At 38.0% G+C, this 14703-nt stretch overlaps 1 protein-coding gene across 1 annotated transcript in view; it reads left to right on the top strand.

Annotated features, from left to right (window-relative positions):
- LOC136262740 (guanine nucleotide-binding protein G(s) subunit alpha-like) overlaps positions 1-14703 on the top strand; it is an 81509-nt gene that overhangs the window by 21031 nt on the left and 45775 nt on the right. The window contains exons 6-8 of the mRNA XM_066057125.1: positions 1417-1477; positions 2774-2847; positions 12663-12721. Of these exons, the coding sequence (XP_065913197.1) occupies positions 1417-1477; positions 2774-2847; positions 12663-12721 (194 nt within the window). The remainder of the gene's footprint in view (positions 1-1416; positions 1478-2773; positions 2848-12662; positions 12722-14703) is intronic.

Raw genomic sequence — 14703 nt, 5'->3', positions numbered from 1 at the left:
CCCCAGTTACCCCCAATGTGGACGGCCCTGGCCACTAAAATTACAGTTATATTTTAATATTCTGTCACTGTAATCTGGGGTTTCTGTCAAAACCATGGAAACTCACCTGCTGTTATCAACAGTGCATTGCTTATTCTAACAAAAAGTATTGAAATCCCATCCAAAAACAGCTTATAGCTGTAAAAAAAGTGCGCGTCCAAGTAAAGCAGAGTTAACTGCGACAAAAAGTAATGATATCATAATACGGCCATGTGCGAGGTGTGCAAGTTGTAAAATTAATATTAGCTAATCAGATAATACAATGTTATTGTTAATGTGTTAATGAGAACTATGTGATGCTGCTAGTTTTTAAGTGTGTGAGCATCTTCATAAATGCCACATAAATTTAATTCTCAATAAGGCAATGTGTATAGATTCTCTGACAGTAATAAATAGTTTGAGTTTGGCCGCCTTTCCTGTATACAGCAATGCTACGAACAAAGGAAAGGTGGCCAAACTCAAACTATTTATTACTATCAGAGAATCTATACACCTTGCTTTATTGAGAATTAAATTTATGTAGCATTTATGAAGATGCTCACACACTTAAAAACTAGCAGCATCACATAGTTCTCATTAACACTTTAACAATAACATTGTATTATCTGATTAGCTAATATTAATTTTACAACTTGCACACCTCGCACATGGCCGCATTATGATATCATTACTTTTTGTCGCAGTTAACTCTGCTTTACTTGGACGCGCACTTTTTTACAGCTATAAGCTGTTTTTGGATGGGATACTTACTACATTATTGCAAGCTTCACCATATTTCACTTAATACTCAATACCTAAAGTATATCGTGATGCTTAAGTAACAGTATCGGGATACGCAAACTTTGGTTGGTATCGCACATCACTAGATGCATGGTGCATCTTAGATTTTTTATGTTTTACATGGCTGCAGTACTGGATGGCTTGTCTATTAGAGTATTGAAAGTCTCTGAATCAAGTCATAAAAATAAAAAGGGTGCATATAGTCTAGCCAGCCCACCTCTACGTACTTCTGATGATTGAGTCAAAATTAATAGGGCATTTTACCTAGGAAATTTTTAAACAAAGCGTCATGGTTTGTGCTTTAAAAATACCCTTAGTGCATTTTGTAAGCTGCAAAAGTTTTACATATAAATGAGTAGATGCCATCAAATACAGCTATAGTCATGCTGGCAGGAGTACAGTAATTTGGAGCTTACTGTCTGTACTACATGTATGTTTGTCATTGCCCTGAATTCCATCCATTGCTCTGTATTAGCTATTGTGTTTGTACAGAACAGTACATACTTGTATTACACTACTCAACCATACAGTCACAATAAAATGAATACATGCATATCACATTGTATATTATATGAAGCTATTATTACTTATATGCAGTTTTATGGAGTCAGAGAAGTTCAAAGCTATTTCCATGCCAACGTTTATACCAAGCAATGAAGTACGTATGTTGTGATCTTTGTCAATCAGTATGAGCAGCACATGTTATGACATACAATTATTATGAATGACACTATAAGTATACAGTACTTAATAAGACTGCACATGTAAAGGGTGTGATCCATGTGATAATAAAATTAATTGTTGTTTAGCTATATTGACCTAATCTGGTAGTTAGCTGGTTTATGATACTTATCCATTAGGGCTGTACAATACCAATTAAAGTTTGCATATTAACTACAATGCTGCAACTTTGTATTGTACAAAATGACAGATACTGTAGTAATAGCACTGCCAAGGTAGCAATGCCAAGGAATTTAGTCTTAATACCAAGATTTTAATAATATCAAGGGTATTACACAGCCAAAACAAAGATTAGCTATTATATATGAATTTGTAAAGCTGTCTGTCTGTTCATTCATTTGTCATGCTGCTTACTTACCAGTTCCTGTACATATTGATACATTTCATGCTTATAATAAAGCACTCCTCATCTGGCTACCTAGAGTATTATCGCAATTTAATGCATGTTCTCTACAGCACATAGAAGGTCAAGGTGTAGAGAAAACTTGAGCTACATTCCTTTGAAAACCACAGCACAAACTGTTCAAGTGGCAGAACACCTGACTAGTGTACAAGAGCAGAGCCTGAAATTATGGTCAGACATCTGCCATTTTCTGATCATTTCTAGTTAGTGTCTGAACACTTTCAGGAAGATTTGTACAGTTCTGTTTAGCATGTCCAACCAAATAATAGGATATGTCAGATCGTTTTCAGAACACAATTTCAGGCCATGCAAGAGGTCATGAATCCAGAGGGTGGCACATTTTTTTCTTTTGCAACCTTTTGTGCACACCTTTTGAAATTAAACTTTTTGCTTATAATAAGACTCACTAAAAAGTTGAACTACATTCCCATCAAAACCACAGACAACCAACTGTGGTGTTTTACACATCCTAACTCAAAGTCATTATCACTTTTTTTCCACTTTTGAAACATTTTTGATGCACCTTTTCTTTTCTGTGCATTCATCTGTTTTATGCATTTTGTTTATTTATTCAAAAATGTGCAGCCTCATTTTGAGGGCTAAGGCACTTGCATAACATACACACATTGCATTAGCTATGTTTCTTTTATGCTCACAGTTTTTCAGCACTAGCACATAGACATTTTTAAAGCACCCATGCACTAAGTAATCAACTTCATAATATCTAGTCACATATCCTTTGCATATGATTGTGGGTACACATGTATGTATTATATTTTGTGATGTCCATAATTAATGCAATTACCATAGGACATCCTTCAAAGCCATTCAGTGACTAAAGGAATGCAAGAGATCAAATTCACCAAGGACATGATTAAATATCAGTTAGTTTATGTTTGGTACAGTTGTATCATAGACCAGACTGATTGTCTGACACATAATAATTTACATCCAAGACCAATGAAAGTGTATATATCTAATTGAAAGTAGCCAAGCTGTAAAAAAGGCTGTGGCCATCAAAGCAATCTAATTTGAGAAAGGTGCTGTTGCTACTGCTGTTGCGTCCGCTGCTGCTGTGTCTGCCGCTACCACTGCTGCTGCTGCTGAACACTCTAATATGTGACCGGATTTGCGAAAAGGGGTCTTTCCACACACATCCAATTTACTAACTTTGATGACTCATAACTTCAGATAGGAAAAAGCTATTGACTTGAAATTTCATCAGCTGTGAAAACGACCATAGCTGAATAGATGGAGAAAAGTTCAGGTTTATATGATAGCTGAACACTAAGTTATGATCTCCCGAGCTTATAGAATTGGATGTGTGTGGAAGACCCCTTGTCACATATGTGGCTTTGTTACATAGCTGAATGCTTTAACAGGATGATTGACCTATATATTAATCTCACTCTGGTTACACGTAGTTAGTTTCACATAACTTATTAGGACTGAGTGATACTGCCATTTTAGTATCATGATCGATACTAAAGCCACTATTCATGATACTGAATAGTCCATGATACATACTTACAAATAAGTCAATCATAGCTGGTGTTATATAGTGTATTACGCAGTATTCCTGCAGGAAGTCTTTATGTATATGTTAAAGCATAGCCGTGAGTGCTATATAAAAAATAAAGTACGAGGCGCGTGGCCGAGTACTTTATTTTTCATATAGCACGAGCAAGACTATGCTTTAAATAATTTATGGAACTTTCTAGTCGGGTAGCTTCACCATACACTAGGACTCGTAATTAACACGCGTTGCATGAACTAATAGCAGCCTGATCGCACACGAACTAGTTTAACAAAGTAACTCACACGTAGTTCACCATAGTTTGGCATGGTAGAAGTTCATCGCGTATTTTGGCAGGTTTTGCTCGCAACCCACAATCGATTCTATTGTAAGTCACAGTGAAATAATTCTGTGATATCTCCAGGACTTGTCCAATTACATTAACAAACGTAACAGCAACGTTACCTTCTCCCACCCATCATCGAAGCATTTAGGTATGTCTATAAAAGCAATCCAGTGGTAAAACTTGTATTGGCTGGGGTGATTGATCACTCAGCGTGGCGAGGCTATCAGCCTTCACCAGCGTGGGTGATTAGTCGTACCGGCGCGAGCCCTGCAGACTATTAGCCTGCACTAAGGCACGTGGGCAACTGTGCTTTATTGCACCGCAAAGAGTGCTTTATTCGTTCAATAAAGCACTCTTTGCGATGCAATAAAGCACTCTTTGCGATGCAATAAAGCACTCTTTGCGATGCAATAAAGCACTCTTTGTGGTCATGAAGCACTGTTGGCCGGCTGAGAGTGTACTTTATGAAATTTAAAGTACACTTTTTCCTTTGATCTCGCCCACGCAAAGTTCTATAACCTTGTTTACAGTAACAATTATTGTAACAAAAGCTTTGAGGGTATGTTATGGTGTTCACACCTCTCTGCAGGGGTAACCAGGTTATGACTTAGAAGGGTTCTTAGCTTAGTACAGCATAACAAATGGACTTTTAATGACAATAATGTACAGGCATGGATGGTATCACGATAGTTAACAACAAAATAACACAATATCGATACTTTCAAAAATATCATGATATATTGATAATATCGTTCAGCCCTAAACTTAATATGATTTCTTCTAAGGCTATTGTAATTAATTGATTTTCAGCTGATTTGCTGGAGAGGTTTGTGACAACAATTTGTACATGTGTGAAACCCAGCTTAATTTTACCCAACCAATGCTGTCATGATGCTGTGAGGAAAAATCGAGGCAGGTTTTTGGGATATCACAGACCATGCCCACACTTTCGCCCTCCCAACTATACAGTACTGTCGTGCTATATGATAATAGTGTTGCACCGATAATCGAATTGGTTATTGGAAAAACCATATATCGGCTTGTTTTTTTGTATATCGGTATTGGACTGAAAAAAGCAGCAGATACAGATATGTGTATGTATTCAAAAATACATGATCATGTACACCAAATGATGTTTACAAATGCATTTAATTGCATTTCTTGCATCACAAATGTTGTTATTACTACTTCAGTGTACTGTTAGCTGTTGTTGTAGCAATACTGCTGCTATAAACAAGCTAAATTGGCCCTTCAGAATCAAATGTCTAGTAAAAATTACTACAAAATAGATATGATCTGCTATATCGGATCGGCTACATTTATTGGCTTGAAAACATTATTCAATATCGGCAAGAGTTCATAATATATATACTAAGGAGAGTATCCTACTCTCATATACTCCTGTAGAAAGGCGTATCGTGAAGTTATGATGTAACGACAAGATGTAACGGTTTGTGACGTACATGAAGCCGTAAAAGTGCAATAATCATTAGCACCGTTTCACACTTGCGACGCTCAGGATAGCCATATTCGCAAATGGCCTAGTAAGAAATGCCTACGAAGGGGTCTTTACCCATGAAGGAACGATTGTGGTTGGGTGAGAAACGCTTAGAGCTGGACTTAATTTGGTTGCTAGCGACGTTGGTAGGTATGCGTCCAATCGATACCATGTTCAATTAATGTCATCATTAATTATACAAAGAAAAACGGGCAAACTCAGAAGTGTTACGTCATAACTTCACGATACGCCTTTCTACAGGGGTATATGAGAGTAGGATACTCTCCTTAGTATATATATTATGAACTCTTGATATCGGTTATCAGAATATCAGCAAAATCTCATATCGGTGCAACACTATATGATAATGGAGTAGTTCATGATAAATAGTTACTCGAAGGTATGAAGTCATTGAAGTGTAAAACCACAGTTTAGATTTAGCAGAATTTAAAACCACAAAAGTCAAAGTCAACAATACAGTTTATAAAAGTAGTTTCCTAACTCTTTTCAACTGCATGGACAAAGAGCTATATGCAAGGAGAGCTTGTTTTTTGGCAGCATGGAGACTTGGCAAATGTAGTTTGCCACCAGAAAACAAGTATTGTAACTGATGCAAGAAACCCTGTAACTATATGCGCATGTGGTTACTTAATGGGGAACCATCAACTATTTTAGTCAGTAAAATTGTGACTTTTTTAAAGTGTGGATGTGACTTGTGCTCAACATCTAGGAAAAATAACTAGTCTAAAGAGCAAGCTCTTCTTGGACAGCTGTTTGTCCTTGCATGCATTTTTTGAAAAAGGCCAGAGGAGGGCGGAAGCACTTCAGGTGCTATTTGAAAATATTATCTTAATTGCATAGTTTAATCACGTGAACCTCAATAGTCTCAATACAAAACTAGCGAATGGTGATCGCTGATGATCACTAGATATTTTGGTTTTGCTTAGTGTAAGGATTAAAATGGTGCAGTTTGTTTTGTAAAGATGTTTATTTTCTAGGCAAAACTGATGAAATAATATTTCGCACATATAGCAATACTAGCGCTAGCAAGGTATTTATATTCTAAACCAAATAATGATGCCACACTTTGTTACATCGTCCACACATTTTACTTCATCCAGAAACTGATGGTTTAGCATAATTCATTTTAATGGCGCTTAAACCACTTCCACCCTCCTCTGGAAAAAGGCTAGAAAGTTACTTTTATAAACTCATTATTATTGACTTTTTTGTCTTTGTGGTTTAAAGTTCTGCTCAATCTTATCAAGACACACGATAGTGTGTCGTGCGGCCCAAGAAGCCGGTGTGCCACATATTAACAGGAAGAATGAAAATGCAATTTTCACACCTATGTAGCTCTGTGATCCCTTATCCGATTGGAACTAAATTTGCTACAGTTATGGGAGTCTACATACCAAATTTGAAGAAAATCAGTCCAGCTATTTCCTAGATACGAGCGAACAGAATTTCGTTTTAATTCTTCATCTTCATTTCGCATACTTCGCAAAATCCGCCATAAAACACGAATGTGTTCTCCAATCGGGCTGAAATTTGGCACACTTGAAGGGCTCATTAAGGCGGATTTCAGTACTATCTTTGGTAGGAATCCGATGAACATTCACGGAGTTATGACCGATTATGTGCGTAAAATAAGGTCAAAGGTCTGTCACGCCTACAGGGTAAACCCCTTGGAGGAATGAGTTGAAGATTGATATGTAGATGGAGTAACCATCGTAGGAGTGCCTTTTTGTGGTTTGAAAGGAATTGAGATAAAGACCATGGAGATATGACACAAAACCCAACCTGTGTCATATTTACGCAATCGATTTTTTATGAATAAAAAACTATCAGTTTTCACATCTACCAGGAAAACCTCTTAGAGCAATGAGCTGAAAATCAGTATGTAGCTGGAATAATCATCATAGAAAGTCCTTGCAGTAGTACAGAAGAATCAGATTACAAAACACTGAGTTATGATTCAAAAGGCAACTACATGTAGCAAATCTGAGATCGAGGTACTCTAATAGAACAGTCACTCTAATAGAGCATTCAGCTACGGTTATAACTTACTCCATTATAGAATTTTATTACATTGCAAGATATTCTGTATGGAATTCAGTTACAAACAGTTAATCTGATAGACAATTTAGCTACATGCAAGTAACCCTGTAGAGAGTTCATCTAGAAACAAGTCACCCTGTAGAGAGATCAGCTAGAAGAAGTCACCTTGTAGAGAGTTCAGCTACAAAGAAACCATCATGTAGAGAGTTCAGCTGCAAACAAATCACCCTGTAGAGAGTTCAGCTACGAACAGATCACCCTGTAGAGAGTTCAGCTACAAATAAATCACCCTGTAGAGAGTTCAGTTACAAAGAAACCACCATGTAGAGAGTTCAGCTGCAAAAATCACCCTGTAGAGAGATCAGCTAGAAGAAATCACCTTGTAGAGAGTTCAGCTACAAAGAAACCATCATGTAGAGAGTTCAGCTGCAAAAAAATCAATCACTCTGTAGAGAGTTTTGCTAGAAGAAGTCACCTTGTAGAGACTTCAGCTGCAAATAAATCACCCTGTAGAGAATTCAGTTACAAACAAATCACCCTGTAGAAAGATCAGCTATAAGAAGTTACCTTGTAGAGAGTTTAGCTACAAAGAAACCACCATGTAGAGAGTTCAGCTGCAAAGAAATCACCTGTAGAGAGTTCAGCTAGAAACAAGTCACCCTGTAGAGAGATCAGTTAGAAACAAGTCACCCCGTAGAGAGTTCAGCTAGAAGAAGTCACATTGTAGAGAGTTCAGCTACAAAGAAACTACCATGTAGAGAGTTCAGCTGCAAACAAATCACCCAGTAGAAAGTTCAGCTATGAACAGATCACCCTGTAGAGAGTTCAGTTAGAAACAAGTCATCCTGTAGAGAGATAAGCTAGAAGTATCACCTTGTAGAGAGTTCAGCTACAAACAAATCACCTGTAGAGAGTTCAGCTACAACCAAATCACAGATCAGCTACAACCAAATCACAGATCAGCTAGAAGAAGTCACCTTGTAGAGAGTTCAGCTATAAAGAAACCACCATGTAGAGAGTTCAACTGCAAACAAATCACCTGCACCTGTAGAGAGTTCAGCTAGAAACAAGTCACCCTGTAGAGAGTTCAGCTAGAAGAAGTCACATTGTAGAGAGTTCAGCTACAAAGAAACTACCATGTAGAGAGTTCAGCTGCAAACAAATTGCCCTGTAGAGAGATCAGCTACAAACAAATATGCCCTGTAAAAAGATCAGCTAGTAGAAGTTACCTTGTAGAGAGTTCAGGTACAAACAAATCACCTGTAGAGAGTTCAGCTACAAACAAATCACCCTGTAGAGAGTTCGGCTAGAAGAAGTCACATTGTAGAGAGTTCAGCTACAAAGAAACTACCATGTAGAGAGTTCAGCTGCAAACAAGTCACCCTGTAGAGAACTCAGCTACAAACAAATCACCCTGTAGAAAGATCAGCTAGAAGAAGTTACCTTGTAGGGAGTTCAGCTACGAACAGATCACCCTGTAGAGAGTTCAGCTACAAACAAATCACCCTGTAGAGAGTTCAGTTACAAAGAAACCACCATGTAGAGAGTTCAGCTGCAAACAAATCACCCTGTAGAGAGATCAGCTAGAAGAAATCACCTTGTAGAGAGTTCAGCTACAAAGAAACCATCATGTAGAGAGTACAGCTGCGAAAAATCAATCACTCTGTAGAGAGTTCAGCTAGAAGAAGTCACCTTGTAGAGAGTTCAGCTGCAAATAAATCACCCTGTAGAGAATTCAGCTACAAACAAATCACCCTGTAGAAAGATCAGCTAGAAGAAGTTACCTTGTAGAGAGTTCAGCTACAAAGAAACCACCATGTATAGAGTTCAGCTGTAAACAAATCAACTGTAGAGAGTTCAGCTAGAAACAAGTCACCCTGTAGAGAGATCAGTTAGAAACAAGTCACCCCGTAGAGAGTTCAGCTAGAAGAAGTCACACTGTAGAGAGTTTAGCTACAAAGAAACTACCATGTAGAGAGTTCAGCTGCAAACAAATCACCCTGTAGAGAACTCGGCTACAAACAAATCGCCCTGTAGAAAGATCAGCTAGAAGAAGTTACCTTGTAGGGAGTTCAGCTACAACACATCACCCTGTAGAGGGTTGCAAACAAGTTATCTGTAGGGAATAATTAACATGTAATAAATGTATTATTATATATATATATATATATAATTTGTACATTTACTGATAAAATCATAATTAATTAAAGTATTTAAAAACTTCATCTTTCTCTTCTTCTTGTGGTAAAGAAAAAAAAAGATAGGTTAAAAAAGCCCCAAAGCCGGCCATAGGCTGACTTTTGGGTATACAAATACAAAAAGAAGTGAAATTTAATCCAAAACAGCCAAGCTGTAAAAAAAGAGTGCAGCCCTCAGAAAGGCTATGGTGAAAAAAGATGTGAAATCCAAGGTGGCGGCCAAGAAATGGCTGTGATGGTACGTAGGTTAATGGTAAAAATTTTAATAACGACAATTCAGGTGAATTTTGTGCCAAGACCAAGCGGCACCAAATTCACCTGAATTGTTGTTATTAAAATTTTTACCATTAACCTACCATCACAGCCATTTCTTGGCCGCCACCTTTGATTTCACATCTTTTTTCACCATAGCCTTTCTGAGGGCTGCACTCTTTTTTTACAGCTTGGCTGTTTTGGATTAGATATATATAGAACTTTGCGTGGGAATATCAAAGCAAAAAAAAAGTGTTCTATATTTGCCATACAAGCACAAGTGTTCTATATTGGGAAGTTATAGAATACTTTAATAGACCACAGTTCTATATCACATAGTTATAGAACTTCCAGGTCTATTTTGTAGGGTGATAGCCTACTTTGAGTGAGTAATTATCACTCACTCTGGCCAGTACAACCAATCAACCAAGCCAGTGTAGGCTGATAGCCTGACTGCGCTGGCTGACCAGTCAACCCAACCAGTAAGAGCAAAACCACTGGATTTAATTTATAGACACACTTGAAGATTTCGATGATGGTTGCTTGTGGTCAGCAGCAGCGAACATTCTTACTACGTTTTGTTCACATAATCGGATGAGTCCTAGGAATATCACCGAAATATGCTAATTAATGTACCACAATTGAAAACTTTTAGTTGTGGGGAAGACAGACTAGACTCACAAAACTATTAATGCAGGCGTAGCACAGTGCAACACAGGCAAAACACAGGCACAAGGTCTATTCTTCCGATGATAACACTACTTTGTGAGTTTCTATTTGTTTCATGTGTCTTGTGTGTATTTCAAGTTGAAGTTCTCTACTATTTAAAGCACTGCTTCGCTCATGCTATACGGGAAATATAGCAGTCAAAGAGTGGTCTCGAGATGAAATATAGCACTCAGCTTTGCCTCGTGCTATACTTGTCTCTCACCCACTCTTTTCATGCTATATTTCCCGTATAGCACTCGCGGTAGTGCTTTAACTAATATATATATATATATATATATATATATATGTAATGGACATCACTATTCAGACTACTGGACTGGAACACTGGATTGGACTACTGGACTAACATATTTTTTGTTTTTTGCACATTCTATGGTTGGATGTATAGAATCTTGCTAGTAAGCACCCTTACGGCACCTGCAGCCTGCTTGTAAATGCTGAAGATGAGCAGTGAAATATGTGAAAACTGTATTTCACTACCATTCATTATGCCACTATACAGCACTTATTCCTTCCCTGGTGTATAGTAATGCTGCAGGCAGTGCAGGGAATGTGACAGCAATAGTTAACTAGCGATCAACCTTCCAGTACACAATATTAGAGCAAGCTAGAAGAGCAAGGTAGTCTCACTACCAGACTTGTTTCGGTGCAGGAGCTTACCAATTACAGATTATAAGTGCCCATGCTGAAAAATCTCTAATTTGCAAACTGCTGCACTGAACTAGAGGTCTGGCCACACGAGACTAGCTTGCTCCTCAAGCTTGCTCTAAGGATATCTTGAAGGATATTGTCTACTGGCATGTTGATCACTAGTTAAATATTACTGTCACATTCCCTGGACTGCCTGCAGCATTAGTACACACCAGGGTAGGAATAAGTGCTGTATAGTGGCATAATGAACAGTAGTGAAATTATTAAGAGACAGTTTTTGCATATTCCACTGTTTGTTTTCAACATTTTCAGGTGCCCTAAGGGTGCTTACTAGCAAGACTCAATAAATCCAACTATAGAATGTGCAAAAGCCAAAAATATGCCAGTCCAGTAGTCTAGTCCAGTGTTCCAGTCCAGTAGTCCAGTCCACTGAATAGTAACACTCTATATGTAATAGATAAAGCAGTGCCGCAAGTGCTATATGGGAAGTATAGCACGAAAAGAGTGGGCGAGAGACAAATATAGCACAAGGCGGAGTCGAGTGCTATATTTCATCTCAAGACCACCTTTTGAGTGCTATATTTGTATAGATGAGCGAAGGCATTGCTTTATCTGGTATAGAGAACTGTAAACGTGAGATACACACAAGACACACGAAACAATTAGAAACTCACGGAGTAATGTTATCATCGGTAGAATAGGCATTGCGCCTGTGTTTCACCTGTGTTACACTGTGCTGCACCTGCATTAGTCGTTCTGTGAGTCTAATTTGTCTTCTCAACAATTGAAAGTTTTTGATTGTGGTACTTTAATAAGAATATTTCCTAGGATTTGTCTATTTATGTTAACCAAAAGTAAGAACATTCATTGCTGCTGACCACAAGCAACCATAATCGAAATCTTTCAAGTGTGTCTATAAATTAAATCCAGTGGTTTTGCTCTTACTGGTTGGGTTGACTGGTCAGCCAGCGCAGTCAGGCTATCAGCCTACACTGGCTTGATTGATAGGTTGTACTGGCCAGAATGAGTGACTACTCACTCAAAGTAGGCTATTAACCGGCAAAATAGATATGGCAGTTCTATAACTACCTGATATAGAACTGTGGTCTATTAAAATGTTCTATAACTTCCCAATATAGAACACTTGTGCTTGTATGGCAAATATAGAACACAATTCTGTTCAATATTTTTTAATTCTGTAGCAACTTGTTGAAAGCGTTTCGGGTCAAATTCTGTTCAATATTTTTTAATTCTGTAGCAACTTGTTGAAAGCGTTTCGGGTCAATCTGAAGGCTTAGTTTTACCTTACTAATACTGCCTCATCTTCGTCAGTGAAAAATTAAGGCTGGTTTTTTGGTGATGTTATATGGTTAGCCACGCCCAAACCTCTGTGGTCCCTACTGTACAGTACTATCATACTGTATGATATGTCTGTTTTTGTTGTACAGTGTTGTTGATATTAATGGTCAACAACGCAACTATTCTAAATGGACTCAGTGCTTTAGTGGTAAGTATACACATTTGTGAGTAAACATATAACATTATGTGTATGTACTCTATCAATATAAACAGGGTTCAATGTGTTTTTTTCTTTCTTTATTCCTAATGTCTTGTGGTAACTGTTATGTGAAAGTAAAAATGTGGTGACTGCTCTATTAGAGTCACCAATAAAGTTTCTTCGTAAAAGTCATGGAGTCACTCACATATTTGTTCATTCATTATGCCAGTTTCTTTCAGCGTTCTTAGGTACAAGCACATTTTACCAGAGCACAGCAGATTGTCATCCAAATTACAGAATGGTATGAGTGGCATCATCTCCACTCATATAGGGCACACCAGCTCTCTGTGGCAGCCAAGCATAAGAATTCTGCATGTGTTATTGTGTGACTATTAATTTTATCAAGCAATCATTTTTTTATGCAGCATGTGACTAGCCCGGAACCTTTGTCCCCTGTAGAGCTAGCTGCATAAGCCACATGACGCTTTTGTAGCACTGGGGAGTAATTAAACCAAAATGCACTAAGTTTACATGAACCACTAATCAGTCTACTAACCTCCTTAATACTGGTTGTTCAGCACTAACCCTACTGCTCATATACCCCATTTCCACTGATCTTATTCCTTAAATTCCCTTTTTGTTTTATTTGAAATTGTACTGTGTGCACTTTGTGCAATTGTACTGTGTGCACTTTGTGCAATTGTACTGTGTGCATTGTATCTGGCAGATCTCCTGCAAAGTAAAATGACACAGTAATCTTTACTACTACCATACTAGAATACCAAGATGTTTTTGGAAATGTTACTCATTGAAGGTTTCACCACGTTGTTGGACCTGTTACAAAAAATGCATGACAGATTTGTTTATGCATGTGGCTGTCTACATAAGGTTTAATGGCAGTAATAACATGTGCATGCTGTTCTGTGGGTTTGTTGATGATAGTTAGTATCTAATCCAAAACAGCCAAGCTGTAAAAAAAGAGTGCGGCCCTGAGAAAGGCTATGGTGAAAAAAGATGTGAAATCCAAGGTAGCGGCCAAGAAATGGCTGTGATGGTAGGTTAATGGTAAAAATTTTAATAACGACAATTCAGGTGAATTTTGTGCCAAGACCAAGCGGCACCAAATTCACCTGAATTGTTGTTATTAAAATTTTTACCATTAACCTACCATCACAGCCATTTCTTGGCCGCCACCCTGAATTTCACATCTTTTTTCACCATAGCCTTTCTCAGGGCCGCACTCTTTTTTTACAGCTTGGCTGTTTTGGATTAGATTTCACTTCTTTTTGTATTTGTATACCCCAAAGCCGGCCATAAAGCTGGCCTATGGCCGGCTTTAGGGCTTTTTAACCTGTCATTTTTTCTTTACTACAGGAAGAAGAAAAGATGAAGCAGGGTGATTTCTTTGTAGCTAAACTCTCTGCAAGGTGATCCTTCTGGCTGATCTCTCTACCGGATGACTTGTTTGTAGTTGAACTCTCTACAGGGTGATTTGTTTGTAGCTGAACTCTCTACAAGGTAACTTCTTCTAGCTGATCTTTCTACAGGGTGATTTGTTTGTAGCTGAATTCTCTACAGGGTGATTTGTTTGCAGCTAAACTGCTACAATGTAACTTCTTCTAGCTGAACTCTCTACGGGTGGCTTGTTTCTAGCTGATCTCTCTACAGGGTTACTTGTTTCTAGCTGAACTCTCTACAGGGTGATTTGTTTGTAGCTGAACTCTCTACAAGGTAACTTCTTCTAGCTGATCTTTCTACAAGGTGATTTGTTTGTAGCTGAATTCTCTACAGGGCAATTTGTTTGCAGCTGAACTCTCTACATGGTAGTTTCTTTGTAGCTGAACTCTCTACAATGTGACTTCTTCTAGCTGAACTCTCTACAGGGTGACTTGTTTCTAGCTGATCTCTCTACAGGGTGACTTATTTCTAGCTGAACTCTCTATAGGGTGATTTGTTTGTAGCTGAACTCTCTACAAGGTAACTTCTTCTAG

Source organism: Dysidea avara, chromosome 8, assembly GCF_963678975.1.
Source record: "Dysidea avara chromosome 8, odDysAvar1.4, whole genome shotgun sequence".
Classification (NCBI taxonomy): Eukaryota; Metazoa; Porifera; class Demospongiae; order Dictyoceratida; family Dysideidae; genus Dysidea; species Dysidea avara.
This window is presented reverse-complemented; position numbering and strand designations above follow the sequence as displayed.